At 39.4% G+C, this 27,175-nt stretch overlaps 1 protein-coding gene across 2 annotated transcripts in view; it reads right to left on the minus strand.

Annotated features, from left to right (window-relative positions):
* The window catches only part of mtcl2 (microtubule crosslinking factor 2), a 71,089-nt gene that overhangs the window by 33,776 nt on the left and 10,138 nt on the right, over nt 1–27,175 (minus strand). For both annotated transcript variants that reach the window (XM_026332471.2, XM_026332470.2), the window contains exon 4: nt 23,241–23,390. In XM_026332471.2, coding sequence (XP_026188256.1) covers nt 23,241–23,390 — 150 coding nt within the window. The remainder of the gene's footprint in view (nt 1–23,240; nt 23,391–27,175) is intronic.

Below are 27,175 nucleotides of genomic sequence, written 5' to 3' on the forward strand. Positions count from 1 at the left end.
CAAACACAACTCTGTGCCACCCTAAACCATTTTAGATTTCCAGTGCTTGAGATGACCTGCAAAGAAAAGATGTTAAACATAAAATAACTTCTAAAGAGTCAGAAAAAAAGATTATTAGCTAAGAGGAATTATCAAAGTGTCTCGCTCATTAACACTGCAAAGACATAAATTTCAGTTCAGGACAAACAAGCTGCCCATTAAAGGTGTAATATGATTTAAATGGTCATTTCTTTGTACAATCTCAGAATAGTGGTTTATACAAAAAGTGAAAGTAACATCTGTATAGCTGAAACATTTTAATTCTTGAATTTATAAATTAGTTGATGTCAAGCTAGTCAAGTCAAACTGCAAATTTCACTCTTTCCACACACACACACACACACACACACCACCATCAACAACATCTCCTTGTGTTCACAAATCTGCAGAGAAGAACCAAGAACATGGGAGGAAAAGAGCTGAGGGAGCATTTCACAGGTGAAGCAGGAAGAAGACAAAATTTGAAAAATCTTTTCAAAGAAAATGAATGAACAGGTCCCACAGCATGTACAGACATAGAGAGACATGAAGGATGAGCAGATGTTCTGACTGAAAAATATGAATCTAACCGTTTCTCTCTGGTGCCTTGGGTTGTCAGGGAGATGAGGCCATGACTGCAGCTTATTGAGACAGACAGAATGATGCAAAATCGAGTGTTGTCTACCAGCCAGCCAGCAGAGCAATGCATCACGCAATGGTGCTCCGACTGGCTAACAAGCAAAACTGAATCCTCTCTGTATGTCAGAACAATAAGGTCACGTCCACAGTCTCAGTATTTCCATTGTAGTTTTTTTTTTATTAGTGTTTAAAAAGCATTTTTGTGCCTTTTGAATTCTGTCTGCTGCGATTGTTGTTTTTGGCTTTAAGTGTATAAAAATCCACCTAAACAAATACGTTAATGCAATTTGTGTTTGATAGACAGACACATCTTTTCATTAGCTCACGATGGATTTTCCTGTCACCAAATGATGTTAAATCCAGATACATCAGGCTTAATGAAGATTCACCACTGCAGCAGAAATGACCCTGTTAAATCACCTGACGCTAACCTCTTCGCCCCCAGCACACACACATTACACTCATACAGCTACAGTAACTACGTCAAGGACACTGTCCAGCTGTAGCTCATTTTGTTTCTTATTTGCATGTTTATGTGTAAGTACTTATTTAAATCCACCACTGTTTTATGTTTGTAGTATCACAAACCTCATCTGAGCCTGATTTTAAATGTCCCTATCATGTTGGATTTTCAGTTATGCAAATGAACACTGACGCGATGTAACACAATGATTCAGCTCAAATCTGTCTGTGTGTATCAGTGTAGCTAAAGCCAAGAGAACGAACAGTCAATTACCATCACATTAGCATATCATTAGTACAGCAACAAAGTGCTGCAACACTGACATGGATGGATATGCGGAAAAGCCAAACACATAACTTTTCTGTTTTTCCCTCCATGTCTCTAACACCTGGGTGAATCCAAAAAAGACAAAACAACAAAAGAAAAAAATAAAAAACAACCTCCTCCTTTCCTTCAGCTCTTCACACACAAACACACACTAAGAAATATGCAAACAAAGCATTTATAAAGGAAGAGGACAGGGATACAAGAAAGGCTGGAGGGAGGAGAGAGGAACAGATGAGAGGAAGGACAAATGAAAGCGGAGGGAAACAAGGGTAGGGGAAGGATTTACAATTCTTTGTCACCAGAACCACTGTTCACTTCCAGCTACTTCCATTAGAGGAATGCTTAGGTGTGTGTCTGCCAATGTGTGTGTTCCTCCAGACACTTAGTGGTTATTAAGCCAGTGTGTTAGTAGGTGACCTTGTGCAAATGAACACCTCTTCAAGTGTGTCTTCGATGCTTCATATTGATTTATTCATGGAATATGTTGTGTGTGGTAATGTGTTCATGTGTGTATTGAGATGCATTTCAGGGTGTGCGAGCCAGAAACGGTATGCATAGGACATATAAATGTGTTTGCCCGGCGTTTGTTGGAGGCTGAACAGCAAGAATGGAGAGACAGGAAGACTGGTGTGTGTGTGTTTCTGTGTGTGTGTGTGTAGCAGACGTCAAACCTCAATGCCAAATGACCCCATCCCCCTCTCGCCCTCGAATCCCTCCTCAGGGTCCTATTGCCCCTGGACATTCATTAAAGGGCTGACAGTCTAACTGAATCTACAAACACTTTAATTTGTGTTTGTCTTTTTTAAGTTTCTGCAGAGTGTGACTGTGATGATGATTATTTTCCTTTATTTTCCTTATTAACTAAAGCAATCATTTTAATACTATAAATGTTATTATTCCAACATTACCTTTTAAGATACGGCTGTTTTACCAACAGGGGTCGGGGCAGAGAAAGTAGAAAGAGTTATACTTCAATATCCATCCTTCAATAAGTTTTCCTCCCTTTGGTCATGCCTGATGAAATAAATGTTTAAAAAAACATTCAATGTGTAGATTTGAAAATAACGTCAACCAGCGTTAGTGTAACTATTAAACTGGACAAACTGAGACACAAAGGGGGAGCTCAATATTTGTCTGTCTGACCTGCGCTACTCTGAGGAGCAGCTCCAGCAAGCAGAGGATGCAGCACCCATTTACATCACCCCACCTCCCAATAAAACGCCTCCATAACCACAGACCATAATACGTTGCCGTGGCGACAGCTTTCGCAGCCTGTCGCCAAGGCATCCCTTTGGCAACGCATTAAGGAAAAGACAGAAAGAGGAAGAGGCGGAAGGAAGGGAGGAGAAATAAATAAGTAGAGGGCAGGGACGGAGGGAAGGATGAACGATACGAGGGTCAGAGGTGGAGAGGAGGAGAGAAAATAAGAGACAGGGTGGAAGGAGAGGTGCAGAGGATGGACGAGAGGAAGGAAGGTGGTTGGACGGAGTGAGAAACAAGTCAAAAAACAAAAAGTTCAGGAAGCACTCCTAAAATCCTCTTCAAAACTAAACACAGGCAACTACCTCTCTCTGTTAATCCTCCTCTTTATTTGCTTTTCTTTTAAAAAAGCTCATTGTGAGACCAGAGAATGAAAGAATATGTATGCCACTTCCAATGAACACAATTTACATAAACAAACAAATTGTCTCCGCCTGTATTTGAATACCACATCTGAGTATAACAACTGTGACTTGATGATGCTGGGCAGTAAAAACAGTGGCTCCGAGATAAATCCAGACCCCGAGAACATGATGAAAACAAAGCACATTGAGCAGGAAATTTATAGGTTTAATAATAATTGTTTGCTAATTCCTGGAGCTAAACAACAATAATGGCAGAAGGGAAATAACAAAAAACAGTAACACTTGTTACAACCACCATCTCTTGGTGGTTGTTAGGATACTGCTGAGGGTGTTTGCAATCTAAATGTCTAATAATGAATACAAATATAGATATAGTGCCTTTACAGAGGTCTTGTCACGCTGTTGAGGTCTTAAATAAAAAAAATAACAAAAATTCGCTGCAGTTTTTAGACTTTCCAACCATGTAGCTTTGTTTTTTTTTGGACAGACGGAGGAGGAAAAAGCGTCAGCGTGTGACTAAAACAAGTTAACATGTTGAAGTTCTGGATGCATTTATCATTTCCAGCTGTTGGTCATAAAACTATGCTTCTTGTAGATCTTAAGTTAATATGCACCTGCTTGAGTATACTATTATTAAAATATATTATTATTAAAATCATACTATTTCTATTTTTACTTTTATTTAGTATACCAGCTGAATGGTTGGTTACCTATGTAGCGATACGTTCTGAACTGCTTTAACTGTTGTGACTGTGAGCTGTAATTAAAGCTGCTTCACCTGTTTTCAGTGCAAACTGATTCAGATAATTACCTGTATGTTTAATTTTGCTATGAACAATGTTTTGATTTGAACGGCTCTTAATGCTAATGTGTTCACTCACCGTCCTGCCACATTAAACAAGGGTTAAACTTTACCCTGCCCTCCCTTCCTCTTTTCTCACATGCAGGCACCTGAGCTGCCAGCAACTGTTACCACAGATTCACAGAGAGAAACCATATGTGAATGAGAACACAGAGACACACACATCACAGGCTTCTTCACAGTCTCCATCTGGTGAGTGTGACAGACGGTGTCCCAGCAAACCACAACACAGCACCCAGTTATAGCCTATAAATAGGGAGCATCATCTGCAATAACACATCTCTGCTCTCACTGTGCAGTTTACATTTTACAAAGGAAGTGTGTTCCTACCAGCCTAAACAGAAAATAAACGTTAAAATAAATGATCGCCAATATTAGCTTCAGTCAGAAAGTCAGATTTATTTGTCTTGATAATTTTATTTAAGGGTAAAGGTCATAAAACTGCTTTTAAACTATAACCTATTTTGACACTTTTGGCAACAATAGGATTATTATGTAAAAGTAAACTTTGTTTTTATGGCAAAACCTCAAGGACTTTAACCACAGCTGAATTAAAGTGGAGTTTATTATTTATGCAAAACCCCCAAACCTTTCTGCACAGAAGCTCATACATATACATGTGCACACACACAAACGCACACATATGCACACAAATCCATATGACCTCCACATGGCTGGTGGCTTCTTGATAAATGTGCCTCATTTCTTTAATTAGTCTGGATATCTTGTCATATATGGCTACACACACACACACACACACACAGAGTTTGATGGTACGATGCTATGACATGCAACACTTGTGTGAAAACGTGTTGGATAAATAATGGAGACAATTATTTACTGCGATTACTATGATTTAACGTGTGATGTAACGTGTGTATGAGAGCATTTCATTATTTTAAGTATTAAAATGACTAATATTAATAATCCTTTAAAGTTAACAGTGGGTCCTTCATACAGTATATCACTCCCAGTGCCACAGCAGAATCGCAGAGGAAACACTGAGTTTCATAAAAGCGGACTGAGCCCTTTGTGATTTGAATAATAACAGCCTGTTTGATCTCTCTGACAGCAGAACAAAGCCTGGCTATGATGGATATGTCAGGGATCTGGTGACCTTTAGGTGACAATGATCAAACACAGGCACGAAGATACCCAATATAAGTCAATCATTTCTGCCATGCGTTTGAAACATTAGTATGTTTCCCAAATAGAACGATGACTCCAAGCTTAACGTTTTCAGCTGGTTTAACTTATTTTTAAAGGAACAGTTTCGCATATTTGGTTTTTTGTCAAGAGTTAAGAGAATCAATAATACTCATGGTTGTACGATCAATATGAAGACACAGCCAGAAGCTTTGTCACTTTGTTTAAGAATTAGGCCTAGAAAGAAGATAAACCAGTAAGCACAAACAAAAAAACATACTAGCACCTCTTAAGCTTTCTGTAACTTATTATTACCGTAATATTTACAGTAAACTAAACGTCAACGATTTGAATTATATAACATGAAAATATTAATAAAATTTTAATAAAATAAAATAATAGATAAACACAATGAGCTCTAAGAAATTAAAGCAGATTTGGAGTTAAATGTAACAGACTGCCATACAATAAATGTTTGTTCCTCTAAATACAAGCTGCAACAAATAATATCAGAGGCGTGAGAAGATGCCGTCTCCTCTTACATTAATGTTTGCAGGGGACCGTAATTAATGTGTAGGTGGTGTTGCTGTGTTTTTGTTAAGTCACATCTGTTTCTACCTTCCCCCTAGTGCTGCATACATTTATTACTTTTGGTAGCACTATTACATTGCACATCATTAGCCATATGTATGTACACAATATTTTGACAGGGCCTTTTCTACTGCTGCTATGATTAGTTTTCAGCATTTAGATCATTAATGTCTGTATTTTGCTTTTTCTCTTTATATTCTGCTCTTTCTGTTTAGGCTGAGCAGAGCCTGCGTTCACTTCTTCTTATTTACTTATTAATTTATTTATTTTTCGCAGGAATGACTCTCCTTATCCTGCTTGTTGACTTCAGTTTACTTCTCTGACTTCAAACAGAGTAACTCATGAGTACCGCAACACACAGAATCACAGGTCCAAAGCCTTAAGTGTCCGTGTATGAATCAGTGATTATATTTGCTGTAGTGTGGATAATTACATCAAAAATAGGAGTGAAAACTAAGCAAAACAAATGTCCACATGGCACAGTGTGTCCTGATTACACCCAGTTACAGGCTGCTACGGCCTCATTATGTGACACACGCAGATGCAAATGCAGGCAACCAAACACACACAAATGAACACGAGCACAGATGTGTTCATATATTAGCACTGAGTTATGGGACGAGGTTAATGTGCCTCTAACAGGCCAGTTTATCGACCTGCTGCCCGGGTGAAGTTATTATGTGGAAGTGGGAGATGCTGAGAACAGACAACATCCCTGATTGCAGATAAACAAGTCTAATGAACAAGAAGGTCATCATGTGGTGCTGTTGCTCTTTTATTGTAAAGCTGTTTCTGTCTGTGAGGCTGATTTTTCCCAAGGGACAATAAAGTTTAGAGGTGCATAAATAACAAGCAGAGGAGGGGAGAGGTGAGATGAAAAGGGCAGGGAAGGAAAGATGGTAAGATTAAAGGGAAAAAAGGAAAATTAAGTGCACAGTCGCAGTAGTTAATCAAATTGACTGAATTCAACAGGTGGGAATCTGTGAATCTGTTTACTTATAACATTAAAAAGATTAAATATCAGTGTCGATAATTTTATAATATCCTGTTTTAAAGCATCTGATGTCTCTTTATAATATGAACATTGTTGATTATTAATTTATGAATAAAGTTAAAGTTAAAAAAGCAAACAAGTACATGCAGTCATGTTGCATAATGTTTACAATAAGGAAGTGATAAAAAACAACACACACACATTTAATCCTCTATCACTGATAGTCTTCTGTCTCCATTGGACTTGTTATATTTAAGGGCCAGTGTTTCTCTGTCTAGCTGTCAATAAATTACACTGGCGAAGTCTCTGGCAGAGATTCAGACGTTCGAAAGGAACACGAACACACACACACACACGCGCACACGCGCACACACGCGCACACGCGCGCACACACACACACACTAGACCAATTCGCTCTGCTCCACTGCCCCGATCAAATCGGTGCTTGGACCAACTATGAGATAGCCATTAAGTTTTGACCTTAGTTTAACAGAGCAACATGAACTTGCTTTACTTAACCCTTTGAGAAGGGCGGGAGGAACCACCAGAGTGCTCAGAGTAACCCCTAGATAACAGCCAACAATCATTCTGACATCCTATTCTGTACAATAACCTCGAATGGCTCAAATATACACCATTTGAGAATTATCAGAATTATCCTATAGAAAGTTTAGAGCGCTTCATTATTAGTAGCCACTGATAGAGTGTCATTATCAGATGTTTTTTATAGGTGAGTAGAGATGGAGAATCTCAGCAGCTTTTGGTGAATGCACCACCACCGTATGAAATTCTTACTATAGAGAAACTGCACTTCACCCTTAAGGCCTGATCTCACCAGAGAGCCCTACAAAATTCATACACACGTTTTCATAAAGTATCTGGGTTTGAATTACTGGAGCTGAAATGCAAACAAACCAGGAACACTCTTGCACTGATTAGTCACATAGCTCACCTTCTTTATATTTACACCACGCTGGCATTTTATCTGCTAATTCATTGGCACACAACGGGAAAATTTAAAGTTTACACAATTTATTCGAACCATGGATGGATGTCTGATGACTGTCTGTAAAAAACTGCATGTAAAAGCAGAAATGTGAAGATTAAAGTTGTTCAGACTGTATAGAATATTTTCCTGGCAGGCATTTGCTGCTGCAGTGACAGTAATTAACTACGTGGCTGCTTTAATAGTTTTTTCTAATCATGATCACATACAGTTTCCTGTAAGTCCAGGCTTGCACTGCTGCCATGGGCAATGTTTGTGCTAATTATGGGAAAGTCTAGTTAAGGGAACATCCAGAAGTAGGTCAGGATCAGGACATTCATAATCAGTCTGAGATAATGGGCAGGTTGGTGGCTCATCAATTGTACAGCAGGTATCTGAGGGAAACATATTAATAGCAGTGTGTAAACACAGCTGTCTCCTTAAACTCTCATGCAGTAACAACCTATTAGAAAGTGAAAGTGCTTCTCTGCAGCAGGCCCAGAGTATGTACAGGTTAACGACCTGTAACGGTGTTGACAGTGGCCATTTAACCAGTGATGGTCTGGCCTTGTGTGCTTCAGTAATGTTATAATTGCATTTCCTTTTTGTCCTAACAGCTACGACACTGCACACAACACACAACACAACACACACACAACATTGAGGCAAAGCAGGTGAATCCATAAAGGGGAGATGTTCTGAAGTTGGGCCAACATTAGGCCAACAAGCCCTGAAAGGTGGTGTCAGCAAAGTGCATCCAATAAGCTTGTGTTTGCCTGACTGCAGGCAAACAGTGTAACGCTAATATAGATGTAAAGCGAGTCTGTATTTTATCCCTATAAAACCACTGGTTTGCATATTTTAGTCACTGGGGCTACTCGTACACTATTAGCTCATTTTATTAGACTTTTCATACTCCAGGCAGCTGATAGCTGCAGATTTGAAAATGCATGACGACACAAGTTCTTGGAGAAATCTTTGCTATTTTGTTTTTTATTACTTTATCATGGTCATGAATTTGCCCTGCGTGATCACTGTTCTCATCAACTACAAAACAAAAACAAAGTCATGTTGTCCTGTTTGGACTTTTTATGAACATTCAGATAGTCAGCAAGAAATGACTACATTTTTCTTTTTACCACAATCTCACTCAAAGACAGGACGCTTTGCTGTAAGGGAAATTATTCTGGCCATGACGAGAACTAAACTCATGATTCCTTCAAGTTTAAGTCTGACATTTCAAAGTTATAAGCGTGATAACAACCTCCAAAGTACAGTACCTGTACTTTGGCCTTGTGCGTGAAACCAAAGAAGCACTTGTTTACGTGTTAACTGCTCTGAATGAGACAGCAACACCTACAGAAAAGTGCCTAAATGAAAAAAGTCCCTTTAACTGTCAGTAGACACCTACATGGCCACGGTCTTCAGAGGAACCTGTTCTCTACAATTGTCCAGTGGTGTCCTCTGCCTTCATCCTAAAGGACAAGAGATCAATCTCTTACTGTAGAATTACAGTCATCCACTTGACTGCACATCTACCACACCTCACACACTCCCTTCTCACAGCCCAGCCGATATATTTCCATCATATTTCATTTTCCTCTCCACCTATTTGTCTTTCCACACCCATCCCCACCTCATCTCATCTCTCTCTTTGTACTGGTGCACTTTGTGTTCACTCTGTTGGCATGTTTGTCACTTGTCCTTAATGCCCTTTCTTCTAATCCCCGATCTTCACTCGCTCTCCCTTTTCTCTGGGCATCTGTTGTCTCGCTGTATTTTCAATCTACATTTTCATTTGGCTTTTCCTACTTTCCCATTTTGTTTCAATGCAGTTCAAATACTGGCATGAGGTTAAAGAAATCAATGACATGAAAGCACATCATCAAGTAGATGACCAATCAGGTTTAAAAAATAATGCTGAGGTTTAAAAATTAATGTTGTCATATTTTAATGACTGAAGAAAACATTTACAACCTGTTACTAACCTCAACTCAATCCAATTAAAACCCAAACACACATTACAATGTCTTGAAAGAGACTGTTTTCACCAGTTTTTCCCAATTTCAAACTGCCCAGTTTTCTCTATATCACAGAGCTGAGCCAAATGTGCTGGAACACAGATCAAGATGGAAATACAAGCACCAGGAATTTCATTGCAGGTCTGATCCTGCACTAATCACGTACTAGACTGGACTGTTAAAGTGCATCCTGTATATAACTCAATGACTCTCTGTCATATCAGGTCATACAGAAAGAGTCACAGAAATTTGTTCTTTTTTTCCCTCTTTCTTGTCTTGAGCTCTTATCTCTCATCTCTTCCACAACACAAGGACACTTTTCTCTTCAGGGAGCTGCAGTCCCTCCAGCATGACCCACCAGGGCCATCACATAATAATCCCTCTATTTCTATCTGTACAACTAGTCACAGTGTGATTCTCTGCTTGGGTTTCACAAGCCCCTGCAGCTTCCATTCGGGCCCATTAACTAGCCAGTGATTGTTTCTGCACTGGTTGATGCACAGGGTAGGACTCACTGTCGAACTACAAGTGAATTACTACAACTCTTACAACAACACCGGAAAGGAAACAGTAATGATGATTCTTTGAAAAGTATTGAAGTACAAATGAATGATGTAAAATAATATAACACTGGGAATGTTAAAATTCCCAAACATGCCATGTTGTCAGATGAGAAGACAGATGAGTGTAATTACACTGCATCAAGCAATCTGTAAATTTATCCACCTTTATCTCAATTCAAGGTTCATATAGTGGCTTTTTCCGTAGCTTTCAATCATATGACATGGTCTGAACAATTCTTCTGAACAATTATGTTACTAAAGGAAAACTGCATTTTATCCTGTGAAAGTCCAATAAAAAATAAAAATATAAATCTAAAAACAAAACAAACAAAAAAAAGCAAAAACAATCAGCTTGAAGTCTAATAATTTTGTGCCTTGATGAACTGTCTGGATTAGTTTTACAGTCTGTGAAAACTAAAGGCCATCAATATTATTCTGTAAGATGAAGATGTCAACCTGACAAAGTCATAAGTGATTTAGTTAACTGAGTCCTGCAGCACTTCTCAGCAGTGATATGCTTTTTAAAACATACATTTTAAATGAAGTTACTTCAACTGAATTCTCTTGGTACTGAGACAGACAGCTTTCAAAAGAAGCCTAGAAATTAGTTAGTAATTAGTTCACAGTCTGAAGAATTGCTGCCATGTCCATCTGAAACCTAAAAGGATCTTGATCAAACCTGAAAAACTCATTACAGCCGCTTAGCATCTATTATATAACCTGGCGATCAGAGCACAGGGAGACAATGTGTATTTGTTTTTGCCAATCCATCCCAGTTACATAACACAGAGAGAAAGAGGAGATAGAGATTAGGTATATAGATACTACTGATCTATACAGAGTAGATATGGGTATAGATAGTAACATACAAACACACCAGAAGTGATTTATTTGCTTTCTGAACACCTTTATGTTAAATTGACCTTATTTTTGTATCCTAAGATAATTATCCTGAAAATGTTTCCTAGTTAAAAGGATCATTGGCATATTTGGCATATTAAAATGTATCTAGGCCAGGAACTTTACAACTTTATGAACTTTAGTTAGATTTTTGTATGTTGGTTAATACTTTTATGCAGGTTTACCAAGAAACTGCTCATGAGTTTTCCAGAATGGAGCATTTGTTGTAAGAGAATCAAGCTGAAATGTTCCCTTGTTGCTCATTAGAGAATCACTTGAGATTTACATTTTGCAACAAATTGGATCAAAACCTCTGGACACAACAAAATATGGAACCAGCCCTGTATGACTGAAAAAAACCTGTGGATATGAATAAAATCATTATTCTCAATGGAGTTATCAAAGTGTGATATCGGTGGCAGAAAGGCAGCAAAAAGAAGGAAAAGTAAAAATGAATGTAGAGTCAAAGGAAATAATGAAGGAGAGAAAGAAGAGAATGGGAGAGAAGGAATGCACTTTACCATCCTGTCAAAACACAACAGAGCCCTGAACCGTCTTAATGAGCACAGCACAATGGAAGAACTGAACTGTAAATTACACATCGTAGGCTTACAACTGTGAAACAGTGACATTGAAATACCATGAAGAGACATAGTAGGAGATTATTTTATTATCACTGGCGTGCAGTTTCTTTATCGTTTGCTCCTGGGAACATGAAATAACTAAGCGAGAACTGTGGGGCAAGAAAAATAGTTAAGTAATAATAGTATAATGAAGCACATTAATAGTGATAGCACCTCAGAGCCTGTTTAACCATCCAACAATTACTCCATCACAGCTACACTGAACACTTTTCCTAGGTTCAACATTCACACTGACGCTATGACAAACCGGGATCTAGTACTCAGCTTCAGACTGTGTCCCATGGCCTTTTTTACTATATGATGGGGCCAAAACCTAAAAAAAAAAAATCTTGAACATGAGTGGTCTCAAGGGTCAACCAGGACTCTCCCTTTAAAGAACTAAAACTAGCACTCTGAATTTAAAATGAACATGAACTTGCTTGTGTTAAGTTGCTTGTTAAATTTCATGTAGTTGAACTTGAAGCTAACAAAAGCTATAAATCATTATAGCCACATTTAGATTGTCCATCAGTTTTCAATTTGTTTTTCATTTTGTCCAATCAATGTGTAAGTGAGAAAAATCAATCTCAATGTGTGCATTACTATAATAAACAGTGCAGCGCTTGAGTTTTCCTTCCCCGACGGGCTTACAGCTGCTGTGGAACATCACACCAAGGTAACCATAGCAACAAACATCACACTGGCAAATGTAGCCATAGTAACCGCAGTGCAGCCAGACTAGCATCAGCGGGATGTGCCAGCTTTTCACTTTCCACGTCTCCACTTCCACATCACAAGAAGAGGCGGCCGCGCAGTGATGATGTCACACAGCCTCACTCTGGAGCCAGGGAGATGGAAAGATGGAGACCGGAGGATGAGTAAAAACAAATGCAAGGTAAAGACGGAAGAGAGGAAAAGACAGATGAGAAGAAAGGAGAAAAACAGGAAGAAGACGGAAGGCAAGGTTGGAGGAAAGGATAAATACTGGGAATAGAAAAGAGGAAAAGAGGAACACAGTTTTTTGGGCCTGTGCATGGTTTACAAATGACCTGCTGCTGCAGCCCACATTAATCTCCATGCTGTGGTTTTGTGGAGCCGAGCGCTGCCACTGCATCACACATCAATACATAGAAGAACTCACATTCATCATCTATCTGGAGTAAACCTCCACATCCATCATCCATCGCTCATATGTAAACCTCTCATCCACTGGCAATTTACACCAACAGGGTCAGTCAAGCCAGTCATGTGACAATTCAGAGCTAAACTAAGAAGTCAACCAATCAATCAATCAATCAATCAATCAATATTAGCTATGGTTCACTGATAGGTAATAAAATGTCAGAACACAAATGCCATTGTTTCTCTGTGGTGTTGTCTCAATAAAAATAAAATAAATTAATTAAAATGATACAGCCACAAACTAAGCTAAAAGTATTATTACTTATGACAGACAAAGACTTGACCTCACTATAACAGACTGTTAAAATATTTTTGCAGTGAAAAAAAAAAAAAATATTGAGCCCATTTGAACCTTTGCAGACTCTTTGGCCTCCAGCTATGTTCGAGTGAAAGCACTCACATCAAAAGACAAACCTAGTTTATATTTAATATGTTTTGCAGTTTAGTTCTCAGGTAGTTTAAGGAGGTGTTTCATACACCCGGGAGTTGGGGTCCCAACTGGCTTTTCAAACCTCTACAACGAGATTAGACTGGACAGAGACAAAGCATTAGGATTCAGTGCACTGCTCATGAACACAGCTTACCTTAAACCTGTAATGTATTTACAGCTGTCAGCAGTGCAAAGGAATACGAATCAATGACTATATTTAGGCCACTTCATCTATCATGCACATATAAGGTGCTTTAATGAGGAACTTAAAGTTAGACCACCACAAACATGACCTGCTAAACTCTCAATATGGATGATTTTCTACAAGTCTGATCTTTGGAGACTTTATTACACAAAACCACCAGAATTTAAAAAGGAACTGACTTAAAAAGGTGAACTGATGATCAGGTTTTGCTCTTTAAAAAGCGTAGCCTTTTCGTCTATGGCACAATGTAAAGCTTTTGCATTCAAAGGTGCTCTATCCTTTCAAGAAATGTACATGTCTTTATTGATTTGGCTCTCGGTAAGCTCAGCTGCTTCCAGCCAGCTCTGTTTATCTGCTTGACAGTAAGAAACTGGTAGTGAGACACAGAGAGACTGAAGCTGTTGCATGGTCTGCTGAGCTGATTAACAATTATCCAGGGAGGTTTCATTGGTACATTGCTGGAAAACTTCTTAAGCGTCTCAGTGAAATGAAGCTAGAGTAAATTCATTGCTGTACAAAACAAAACTAAACTTGCATTCAGAACAATCTCACTACTTTCCTTTTTTTTATGCTTTTTAGAAATGAAGCGACTGTGTCTTCCATTTTTGTCCAGCCTGAAGTATCAAACTACTGGGTGGACTGACAAGACAGTCAAAGGCTATATAATACTTGGATTTGTGACAAAGCGCTGCCACAGTCTCCCTCACAGAGCTGCTATCATGCCTTAACTTCATAACTTTCTTAGTATTATCCTGTGTAGTTAGGATAAATATATTCCTTTCACAGCATGCTGTAAGCGGTCTATAGACATTATAAGAAACATAATAAGAAACACACTAATGTTAGTAATAACAGTGGCTGAATTCTATCCAAGTGTCTTGGTAAGCAGATTCTTATTGGTACTGCAGCAGCTCTCAGAAAACAAAGCTTGGGTATAGAAGCAGTATAATGGCCAGTTGAGCAGATTACCATTGACATGGAGATGCATAAATTATGTATAGTTCAAGAGCTGAGAGCTTCCTGTCTGAGGTGACAGACATTCACCCTCACACACACATACACACACACACACACACACTTTCATATTAATTTTAAAATGTGGCTGAAAACATACACATATACTCACATCTACACAAAGGGGAGAAAAACACATGATAAAATCTCAAGAGATAAAAATTAGATCTGTAGCATATTCAGCCACAATAGATCATGACACTAGTATTTTCCTGCACACATACAGTAGGATGCATACACGGTTCATGGTCAGAGTGAAGCCCCCCATTTGTGTGTGTGTGTGTGTGTGTGTGTGTGTGTGTCATCTGCAGACACAATGGTTCCTACAAAGACCAGAGGGGAACCTTTTCAGCAAACCCCAGTTCATCCCCCACAGGTGACATAATCTACACTCCAGTCAGCTTTTAAAGGCTGTTAAGCTTTTAAGTCTGTTAGAGAAAGAGAGACAGCATCAAGCCTCCAAGCACCATCTGCTCTTTTCTTTCTTTCTTTGTATATAGTGTTGTTGTGCATCAACCACAGAGGTGTCCATCCACCTGCTTGGTTTTCATCCCATCTACTCCTTTTCTCCTTCCCTGTGTTGACATACAGATAAACTGGATAAAGCTTCCCATTAATCCCGGAGTGTACCTACTCTACAGTTCGACTTCTGTCCTTCTCCACTTAATGACCTATGGTTATTATATACAGACAGATCATTGAGAAATATCATAGACTGATACAGTCAGATGCAAAATGCTGAGCTGTTTTTTTTTTACAGGAATTTGGTTAAGGTACCATGGCCACCCTATTCCTGTTCACATAATCAAATGTATATATACACTTACCAGTGCCAGACAAGTACTCTAATAGGAAGATGCATGTTCATTACTGTATACTGTAATATTACAAATACATTAATATATGCAATAGCTTGCCTTTTTAATAGACAATACAGATTTATTCAAAACAATTCTCTAAACTTTACCTATGACTGAAAGGAGCACATTTCTACTTTTTGATATTTACAGAGCTGAGGAAAGGGGACAGTCAAGAAACTAGGGACAACTTTAATGATCCACATGCTGCAGGGAAAATAGAGGAACAATTATGTGTGACATTTTCCAACATGTGAGCAATACTAGTCGGTGCTTGTATCCGTAATTGTGATAATAAACAAGCTCAAGCTGAAACACTAAAGGGAATTAACAGATAAAATCTGAATATGGTGCATCTTTACTCTTAGTGATGACCCACTGAACTCTGTGTAGGTGGAGAAATCCTCCTTTTTTGTTTTGAAACCTTTTCAAAACTGTTTAATAAAACTTAAAGGTGTGTGAAGGGCAACCTACCAGCAGTTCCCAAGCAGAGATGAGGTTCACACCTGACCTGAGCAATGGAAGCTGTTAGGTGTGATTTTATGCTAATGAATTAGCACTCAAATAAAATGTCCCACAGTCAAATGTGAGCCTTTACTGGGCGTTTTACAACAGCTTTCAATGGCACTCAGGTGAGAAGACCAGTTTATGACTGCTAGCACACATATTCTCGTTTTCGGTCATTACCCCTCAGCTGTAAAAACACTTCATATACTTCTGTTCTTATCATCAATGATCATTTATGTTATCAAAGCCTTCCTATCTATGTTTTCTATAACTGCATTCAGACAGTAAATGGCCATATGAGAAAGTGCTGTTGTGTTGTTCTACAGCTGGCTCTCCTCCCTACAGCAGGGTTTCTATCCCTGATGGTGTCTACATATGTCCCTCCTCTCTAGACCCATTCTCCCTCCCTTCTTCTCTATCTTACCTAATCCTCTCGTCTTTCGCTTGCCTCTGTGGTTTTTACAGTATTACTGCTCCCCAGTCACCACCCAGTCTCTCTACCAGTGACTTGGACAGTTCTCAGCTCTTCTGTACACGGGGAACCTCAGGCAGGCTCATGTTAATGCTACTGAGGCATGAAATTACCTCTGCACCCCCTCAGAGCCCCCTAAAAGATGCTCAACTGTTGAAAAATGAGACATAAATATTGGTAGTAAGGGGAGGTAATATGGCACAGAGGCAACACAATGCTAATCATCTGTGTCTAAAAAGCATTGTTGGTTCTGTTCTTCCTCTGAGCTCGTACAATTCCAAATTAATAGATTAAATTAAATAGATTAGATGGTGAGACATGATGAGAGGCTTGGCTGTGCAGACACAGCCACTAGAGGGTTTACACACAAACACACCACAAGCCATTCCTTATCATTCTTCGCCGTACATATCCCACCCTGTTTCCCAGCTGCAACATGAATTACTGCAGGCTGGAGGCAACAAACTGCCCAGGTACATTCAGCTAAAAGCCTAAAGCATCTCCATTTTTGGGGGGTTATTGATTTAACCTTATGGCCATTTTGTTGAACTGCATTGTTTTAAACTTGGACATTTTTTATCCAGTATGAAAAACTAAATACTATTAACATCTCTCAGGGTCTGCCCATCTTAAGCTATCGAAATTTAACTTCTCCTCACTATTTTTGTTGTTTGTTGAAGGCATCATAGCAAAGCAATATATCTAATATATCATATTTAGTAAGGCTTTCACTGCAACTCCAAATTACTATCAAAAAATAAACCTCTGGTAGTTACTGAGGTATTCAGTGTTGCAGCAATAGACATCTGTGGGCTTTGTTTGATATAAAGGGAGTAGCAGTGATATATTATTCCTTGGTTTGCCCTAGAACTGTTCTCTTTCCCTCCCTCTGCCTGTGTTTGTGTGTAAGACACTGACTTCCCCACAGGACTTTGTGCTCTCCTGTACACTGCAGCATGTGTCCTGTAATGTTGAATGTTCCTATCATATCAACAAGTACAAACACCCAACTTTGTGTGTGTGTTTCAATAAACCAGTCTCCTGTTGACCCAGAAACACTGCCAGCAAAATTCCTTTTGTCCCACCCTCTTTCTTTCTGTTTTCCCACTGTCTCCTGACCCTTTTTCTTATGTTTTACTCTGGTTTTCCAGTCGCCTATATTCTGTATGATAATGCCTTCATTGTCTGCCTTATGTTATCTCTCTCCTTCACTCTCAGTGTCTTTTATTCCATCGTCACACAGCTTCCATGTCCTGGTTGTTTGCATCTTTGTACTGGATCTCTGCTTTAATGTTTTGTAATTGTTCCACATTATACTCAGTTACTGACAGAAAGGATGTCTGTCATCATTTATCATGCTCGCTTTTCCACAGTGGTTCAGCTTTCCTAGTTTTTCAAGCCCTCAAACTCCAAAACTCCACTAACTTTTCTTTATCTGACTGTCATCTCTAAAGCACACATCGCTCTGTCTCTGGTGTCTGGTGGGCATGGTCTGTGGTTGCTTCCCCTCTCTGTTCTTCAAAGACCAGCTTTATTTGAATCAGTCACTTTGGCCCAGATAAAGGTAAGTTCAACCTCAGGCTGCTTTGATTCTCTGACCCATTTAACAGCACTTTTGTCCCTATAGACAACAAACAACTTTCATTGTGTGCTGTTGCCCTGAGATGGACCTTTGGGAAATAACCCTGATGTCATGAGCTGCATGCTGCACAAATGTCAAAATGGAGTGAAAAGGGACTAGCCAGTGAAAGACTGATCCTGTGCTGTTTGGAACAGTCATATCAAACTGATAAACCAAAGAGTTAAATTTCTCTTCAGCTGGCAATGAGGACAGAATCTTCCTCGGTATCATGGGGAGCAATATTCTCTTCTGCAAAAACCTTGCTCATAACATTTGTAAAGACATGAATGGAAAAGTATTAGGACACCGGGAACTCATTCGTTAGCTTGACCTCTACAACTCCCAGATTGTAGCTTTAATCAATTCATGAAACATTTTAATAATTGTTAGCTGCAGTGTGTCCCATACCAATGTGGCTCTATCTTTAACTACTATTTCTGACACCTGAAGACACTTTTTAACCTTTTGAATTAGACTAATGTTCTAATGGGTAGGCTAACCTAGCCTGAAAATAACACTGTAGTCTATGACGTGTGTAGCTAAAACTTGTCAGTAAAGAGAATGAAAACCAAGCAAAAACAGCTGCATATCCAGAGTTCTCTAGGTCCTAAATATAAATGCCCTGGTTTTGCCCTCAAATTGTCACAATAACTTACAGCGTAACTGACCTTCCATTAACCCTGAATCTATCTCCTGCTTTGCTCTGCCCTGCTATGCCTAAAGATGTCTCACTTTCATGTGCATAAAGTACTGAAAACTTTGCACACATGCAGGAAGGAACACAGAAGTCAAATGCAGACATGCACATCAATACATTGCAGACTAACCTGGACATGAGTCTAGTGTGTATGCATACACCACACACTCACATATACACACTGAGAAGTCTTTGGCTACTCTTGCCCCACATCCAAGTAACTTGCTCCAAACAATAGGCAGCACTTCCTGAAAGTCAGAAATAACAGGGAACAGTTTCCTTAAACAGAGAGAGAGAGAAATGGCATTTAAAAGTTATATACCCAAAACAGAGAGAGAGAGAGGCAGGAGTGTTTATTATTCAGCTATAAATTAAATTAAAAACCGTATTAAAGCAAAAGAGAGTGACAGCAAGAGAGAAGATGAAACAAGATGGAGAGAGAGCATTAAAATGTCACTTTATATGTGCATATATGCCCAGGTAGTCAGAGTGACCTTATCATGCTCAATGGAGTAATTCATCCATACACACACACACGCACACGCACACACACACACGCTTGTTTTCATTTTTCATGGGACGTCACAGTGACTTACACACCTTTCCTGGAGACATACCCCAACCGTAACCCTAACCACGACCTTAAAGTCGTCACACTAAAATTAATTTTACATTGTGGCGCCCAGCGTTTGGTCCCCACAATGTGAGTGTTGGCAGTGATACAGATATATATATGTATATATATATATGTGTGTATGCAGAGAGAGAGAGAGAGAGAGGGTGAGAGGGAATGCAATGAAAAAGAACAAATGCGAAAGAATCAGTAAAAGATATGCTGCATTTTTCCCTCGCCCTCCAGTCACTGAGGATTTTTTTTCTAATTATGACGTTTATTGCCTCATCTGCCAGCCCTCCTACCAAGACCCCACATGGTACACTCCCCCTATCACTCTTTATCTCTCTCCCCTGAGTTCTTCTCTGTATAATTTCCTCTTCTATTCCTCTCCTCCCCTTTGTTCCCTTAATTCTTCTGTTTCTCAGTGGATTTATTCAAGTTCAATCAAAGAACCACTGTTTTCCCAATTCCTCCATTTCACCTCTCTCCATCTGTCTACATCTCCATCGCTGTTACTCCTTTGTGTTTATTCACCTTGAGGCAGTCTGGCCACAGCCAGAATAAAACCTTGTCGGTCAACATCTCCGACAGTCTATGAACAAAAGATCTCCAGGAATCAAGCCGGTAGCACAGCAGCAACACATAATGGATCGTGTTACTTGCCGCAGTGCAAGCAAATCTTATCACTTTCTAATGAGAGTGATGAACAGCAGAAATGATCGGGCACAGACAATGACACAAAAAACACTTATGTTCACCCAGCCATCCTTACAAAGTCCTTCGTTTGTTCTGCTTATAATCAGTTCATGAGCACATTCGTTATACCACTGTTCCCCTGTCTCCCCATTGCATATTCATTCATATGGCATGCTAAAATTCAGCAGCACATATGATGGGGCTGGTATTGTGTGTTTCTTCACACTACACTACCAAACCAAAAGCCAGAACCACAGGGAAACAAACAGATTAAGAAGATCATTTTGCCCCTTTTGACCACTTGGCTGGTGAAAATAAAATGTAAATGTTAGGAAAAGGAGAGGACACATTTGGTGTTCCCTAAACTTCCAGTTCCATTATTTCCACCTTCCTTTTTTCCTCCATCCCGTCCTACTGTAAAATGACAAAACACCTGGGTAAGATGGCTGCTAGCCACGTTTCCCTCAGTTTCTCATAACCACTCTGCTCCACCCCCCTCCACTGGGTCTATTTCTCTCCCTCCATCCTTACATACTTCCTCCCTTAACTAACCCATTCCTACCTCTCTCCATCAAATCCATCCTGCTCTCATTCAAAGGTCAAACCGCTGGAATGAATCGATGGTTTTGGAGGAGAGGAAAGAGAGGTGAGAGGAGGGGTACGGACAAAAAGAGGGGCTTTGGTGTGGAGGAGGCAGAAGGCAGCGAGCGAGGGGAGGAGGAGTTGGACAAAGGAGAGATTTTTAAAAGAGAGGAGGGAGACAGGATAAAGAAATCCCTGTATCAGCACTCCTCAGTATCTCTATGGGAGCAGCAGGAGAGAAGCGAGTGAGGGAGAAAGAATGTAAGGTGATGATAAAAAGGGGTAATAAGATGGAGGGGGAGGTGGTGATGGTCTGTGAGGGAGGGATGGAAGAGCAAGAGAATCAGACAGAGAGGGAACATCTCCCCTCTCCTTGTCTGACTAAATTGTGTTGATTGGCTCAGTACCCACAGGATGGTAAATAATTGAAATGCGTGCGTGTTTACGTGTGTTGTATTTCACAAGGATGTGCAAGCCTCTGGCTTGACTTAGAGCGAACAATGCTGCATCCACTATAACATTTTTTATTGTATTAAATGAAACATGTTATATCTGAGGAAAAAAAATGTTTTAATTGATGGATATAGGTTGGTAAAAAAAAAAAAACACTTTCTGTGAGTACTGATGAAAATTTTTATAAAAGTAAAAATACATTAAAAAAAAAACAAGTGGACCATTCAACCATTTATTCACATTATTCTGTTGGGATATAGACAGCGAGTTTAGAGATGCAGCTATACAGTATTAATGATATGCCAACATGCAACAATGGCTGCTGTTTATAGCAGCAGCGATTTTTAATTATATTTCTAGAGAAAATATGAATCCTTTTGTTTGTGGAGTTTCTAATTGGAGATCACTGGAATTGTTGCTGTGTATAAAACACAGAATCGAATCCCTATCTCAGTAAAATATGGAGAGAGCCCACAGCAGCAAAATGAAGGTGTAGTCAGTACAGCGCATAGGTCTCCTTTTTAAAGAACATCAATATCAGTAGAGACTGGAGGCTGCAGCCACCACAACACAATCAATAATTTACAAACCTCCTTTACACCTTTGAATCACCAAATCCTTTACTGTCTGCACGTACTCCTGTTCATGTGGCTGAAGACACTGAGTCCAGCCTGTTTGACTCCTTTATACTCATTTTTAGCTTTATCAAGCTTGTTACCTCTCCAAGTTAGATTTGAACCTAAATTCTCCAGTTCATAGTGGATATCATAGGTAAGACAAACAAAAACATTCCTGTGTGAATGAGCACACATACACACTCATATCAGCCAAATGAAGAATTCCCTTCTCTGCATGGTTAGCATACCTCAACTGATAACACAGCAGACTCAAACACAGCTTATGAAACTAGGTCCTCTGTCTTTCAGCACAGCAGTGCAGTCATCTGGTCAGTTAGCAGGCAGCTATGCCAGGTGGAAAACAACTAAATTCATCAACCTCTACTGTTCATAAAAGACAACATTACTTTGCATCCACTTCCTCATTACTGAGAAAGCTCCAGCACTCATAAAAACCAGGTCATCAGCCATGAGCAATGGATGACTATCAACACAACATGAATAAAGATGAAAATTAAGTATCTGATAGTTTGTGCAGCTGCAATCGATGATCAGTGAAATGAAAACTCAATGGTACATCACTACGGCCACCTGCCACACACGTCATCTTACCTCCACTGATGGATAAGAAAGGGAACAAAGTAGTTTTCTTTAAACTCCCCAGTCATCCAGTAAACTGAAACAAATCTACTGCCATGGGGTCAGCATACGGGAACACTGAGTGTCCCTCCCAGCTATCCACAAACAGCTAACTGGCAAATGTGTCAAGGGAACACACAGCCCAACTAGACCGGAGCAGGCAGACCCAGATCCCCTGCCAGCAACCCAACCATCCATCTAACTCTGACCCACATCAGGGGCCTGGTGCTGGGCCAAGGCCATGACCATTAGACCATCAGACACTGGGGAACATAAACAGTAGCAAAGGAGAAACAGGCAAGGATGGAAAAATGGGTCCTCAAGTTCTGTTTTCCAGGACAAAGGGTGCTCAGGACCCTCAGTTTATTGTATTTATTCCTATTTCAAAGGAAGTGCAACACCAGCTCTATTTTCTTTCTTTTCACATCAGCTGGCCCTAACATCAAATTATAGTCTTCCTTTTCATTTTAGTGCCCTATTGGGTACAATTGGTTTAACAACAACGTCCCTAGAGTGGCAGAAATGGAGTCAGCATTAGATGAGAACAGAGACGTGTTCTCCTGATGCTCACAGTCAATCTGAATAGAGAAAACCTTGTTTTCTTCAAAGGGCCGAAAGAACCACAGCCTAAATAAGGATCTGTCTGAACCTCAGTGCTTAGCTGAAATTTCCAGTTGAGCCTAAACTTAAAAAGCCACTATAAACTCAGTTTGTACTAGAAATCTCCTGTTTTTAGCTCTTCACTGAGCCATTTGGTAGAGCAGAGAATCCATGTGTGTATCCACATCCGTGCAAACAAAAAGCATTTATCCCATCTAGCCAGCCGAATAGCTCAACAGAAAGCAATTTCTGCCTCTCTGTGCCTCAACCCACAGTTTGTATATTTTAAACCCACCTTGTCAATCTCCTGCTGCAGAACCTGTTTGGCGACCTCCAGGTCCTGCAGTCGGACCCTCAGCTCCTCGTTTTCCTGCTCCAGACGACTCCTCTTCTTCTCCACGCTGTCCAGCTGGCTGTGGAGACGGATGGAGACATCTTTTGCCACCTAAGATAGTGAAGAGGGAGGAATAAGAGTTCATGTATGTCACCATCAGTTCCCCACCTGGAAAAATCTGAAAAGATGCCGAGTGACTGTGTTTTGCCTTGTGTTTGTTTTTACATGACCACCTTGTCCAATAACCTTTTAACTGTCATGGGTTTGGATATTGCACAGGAGATTACTGTTTGTGTTACTAGTCTCTGTTCAGTTAAAAAAACTGAATCTTATATCATTGTTAACCAATAGAAATGTACTGGAAACGCAGCCAGTGTAAACAGGACCAGTTATTTTAACTGAGCCTGTGAAGTGTGTCTTTCTGCATATATAACTCAATATGCATGGGGGTGTTTTTTTCATCTAATAAAGCCAAAAAGATCATTAATGACACTCTGGCAGGAGCTGATTGTTTCAACCTAAGGGCATTTATTCATTAAAAGTGTCTAATGTCAAAGAGTCAAACTAAAGTCAACTCTAATTGAAGATTTAAGATTAGATTAGAGACTAAAGACTAAGTGAAATAAGCAGCAAAAAGCAGCAGGAAGAATTTGTAACAATTGACAATTTTCTACAGCAAGAATTTAAATCAGTAAAACCCAAGACGACCTCTTCAAATGTTTTATGTCGTCCAACCAGCGGTCCCAACCCAAAGACATGCAGTTTCCAGTGCTAAAAACCAGAGAAACGTAACACAGTCTTATGCCCCTAAACTCTAAATTAATCAGATCATGCCTCCAGCTCTACACAAGTGATGGCAGAATATTTTTCAATGATTTCTAAAGTTTGAGATGTTCATCCAGTGTATTGTGCACAGTCAGCCTTTGGGTCATTCAAAAAACAAAGATAAAAAGTGCAGATGAAAAGTAGTTTTGCTTTAATAAATACCCCTTTAACTTCACAGTGAACGCTTATTTGATTGGCTTGCTCGCTATTAGATTAGTGAAAGGAAACTATAATGATTCCCATTAGGAGATGATTAAATTAATATGGTCAGTTTCAGAGAAAAGCATCTGTGTTAACTCAGTAGCTTATAAATGCACTTAAACCCCATTAACTTCAATCCTGATTTAATCTAGTGGGAGAATCTCTTTAGTATCTGATGATTTAAGAGTTTTATTTTGATGGAATTAATCATTTTTCACAATCATGAAAGTGTACACTTTATTTTGGATACATTTCTGATCTATTCAGCGCACACTATGAATAGGTAATAATGTGTGCAAGATCATTTTAACCATGCGGTGCTGAAACAAAACACAGTTGTATGTCAGCATGTATTACTGCCTGTTCTATTAAAAAAAATGTACATTTTTAAACATTGTATGTTTTGGTTGCGTGAAGGGACGCCTGAATACCAAGCACAGATGTGGTGTAATCACGGCACAAAAGAGTGTATTTATCTGATTGTGCGTCCGTGTAATTAATACTTTTAACAATTCCTAATTATATGTATCTGGTTGTGTGCATGTGTATCATTTTTGATGCGTGTATCTAGTGTCTGTCTGAGTCATAGTTATACAGCTGTGTTTATTTATTGTCTGTAGATGTGTGTGTGTGTGTGTGTGTGTGTGAGTGAGTTTGAACCAGTACCAGGGTCATGGTCCAGCTGGGCCCCACAATGCCCCTCTGTACTGGCCACTCTGGCTCCCTGAGCTCAAATTCATGTTTTAATGTATTTATTTAATGTGTTGGTCCCTAGAAGGGATTTGATTATTTTCTGTAGTGACTATATATTTTAAAACAATACGCCCTCTGGCTCTCTCAGTCAGATCCCAGTACACTTCAATATCAGTGTTGGTGAATTAATAACCAAAGTTCTTCACAGCTGGCGGCTGAAAGCTCACAGAGCTTTACGTGGGCTGAATCACTCATAAATAGTGATTGATTACCACTGGGTGTTTAATTTTCATCAAAGCATTAAGATGAGAAAACATCTATAATTATTTCACACCTGCATGTTTGTGGGCTTCTGTTTCCTTTCTCTAACTCCCTCTTCTCAATTCTTGCCTCTTCATAAATGCTATTGTTCTGCTAAGTGAAAGGGAAACATGAAGGAATCTAACACAATTGAAGCTTTTACCCAGCAACAGAGCTATAGGGTGTAATTAGCATTCAGACAGGGTGATGCTGAGCTGGGTGAAAGAATACGAGTGTGCTGGTGCAAAGAGTGTGTGTGTGTCACAGAGGGAGAATGAAATCAGGAACAGAAACATCAAACCTACAGCAATAAAAAAAGTTAGGGTTTTTTTTTTTTTTTTTTTTTTTAACTGTCCCTTTACTCAAAAACACACTTACACACATTAGCCCCAAGGCAAATAGCACTATCATTTAATAAGTGGCAGTTAGCAAAAGGATCTTTTTCATGCAAACTGTGTGTGGTTGTGTGTTTGCATTCAACAAACAGTCTTGTTACTCCTGTTAACCAGCTTATTTGCACTTCAGCTGCACACACGCACACGCACGCACACGCACGCACACACTCACACACGCACACACACACGCACACAGATACAGTTGTGTTTCCATAACGGTCATTGCTGCAATGACTTCTCTCCCAGTAGATTTTATCAGAGAGGTTTGAAATGTGACTAGTAAAGTCTGTGTGTGTGTGTCTGTGTCTGTGTGTATGTGTGTCTGTGTCTGTGTGTATGTGTGTGTGTGTGTGTGTGTGTGTGTGTGTGTGCACATGCTTATGCTTGTAAGGATGACATTTTGTCTGACAATGAATTCTTAAAAGAGCTATCATTCTCTAGTGCAGAAGTAGCACTGTGATGTGTTTAACTTACCTTTCAGCCCTAATAGGATTTGAAATTCTAACCTTCTTACTGTGCAGGCTGGGTATTATACAGGACATTATACAAAATGAATTTATTTATCACATGCTTTTAGAAAAAAAAAAAACCTTTGTGGTTTTGAAGTGTAATTTATGGACAAAAGCATTTTGAGTGAATTTGCCATAGCTTTTTCAACATTTTTATGGCCGGTACAACAATTTTATTTATGGATGCATTGTTTTTTGTCTATTTTAGTATTTAGTATTTTAGCTTACTTCAGTGGTTTAGCCATTTTGCTGTCAAGTAAAGTAGGAACCTAAGAGTTTCTACTGATGTAAAACCTGATCTGTAATTGTGTCTGTGTCAGCACTCTGCACTGGTTCATTCTGCTTGATGTGAATGATCACAAATCACTGTGGATTGTACAGCCTGGCACAGTAATAAATACAGTAACTGCAGGGAGTATGAAAAAAGTATGAAATTTCATACAGTACAGTAGAGTATAAGAATCAAGGTGCACAAAACGTAAAGATTCAAAGTTAATAACAGCACAGTTATTTTCCACCTTTTTGACTGGAACATCCACCCTGGATGATAAACTTCCTGGTAAACATTAGTGTCTGGTTAGCATGTGACAGGCAGGTAGAGATACTTTGATTAGCTAAACAGATTGCACAGCTTCAAACTGCATATAAAATAATGAAGCCTTGGCTGCCTGACAAGAAACTGGCCTTTCGATGTTTTTACTTCTCAACCTGCATCTACACTGTTCAGTCACAGCAGTAATTCATCACTGCTGTTTTTGTGGGGGTACCGTCTCCATCTCACAACAAGAAGTAACTCAACAGCTATGAAACCCAAACACGATGCATGTCACATTATGCCAAAGCCATAAGGGGATCGTGGATTTTCAGTAGAATATCAGCCACCGTACGTAGCAGCTTTCATGATTTATGATTTCTGTGTTTTTCAGGAGACTGTGAGTAAGGCAGCCCTGGTGTAGATGTTTATCGTTGATCC

Source organism: Mastacembelus armatus, chromosome 7 (assembly GCF_900324485.2).
Source record: "Mastacembelus armatus chromosome 7, fMasArm1.2, whole genome shotgun sequence".
Classification (NCBI taxonomy): Eukaryota; Metazoa; Chordata; class Actinopteri; order Synbranchiformes; family Mastacembelidae; genus Mastacembelus; species Mastacembelus armatus.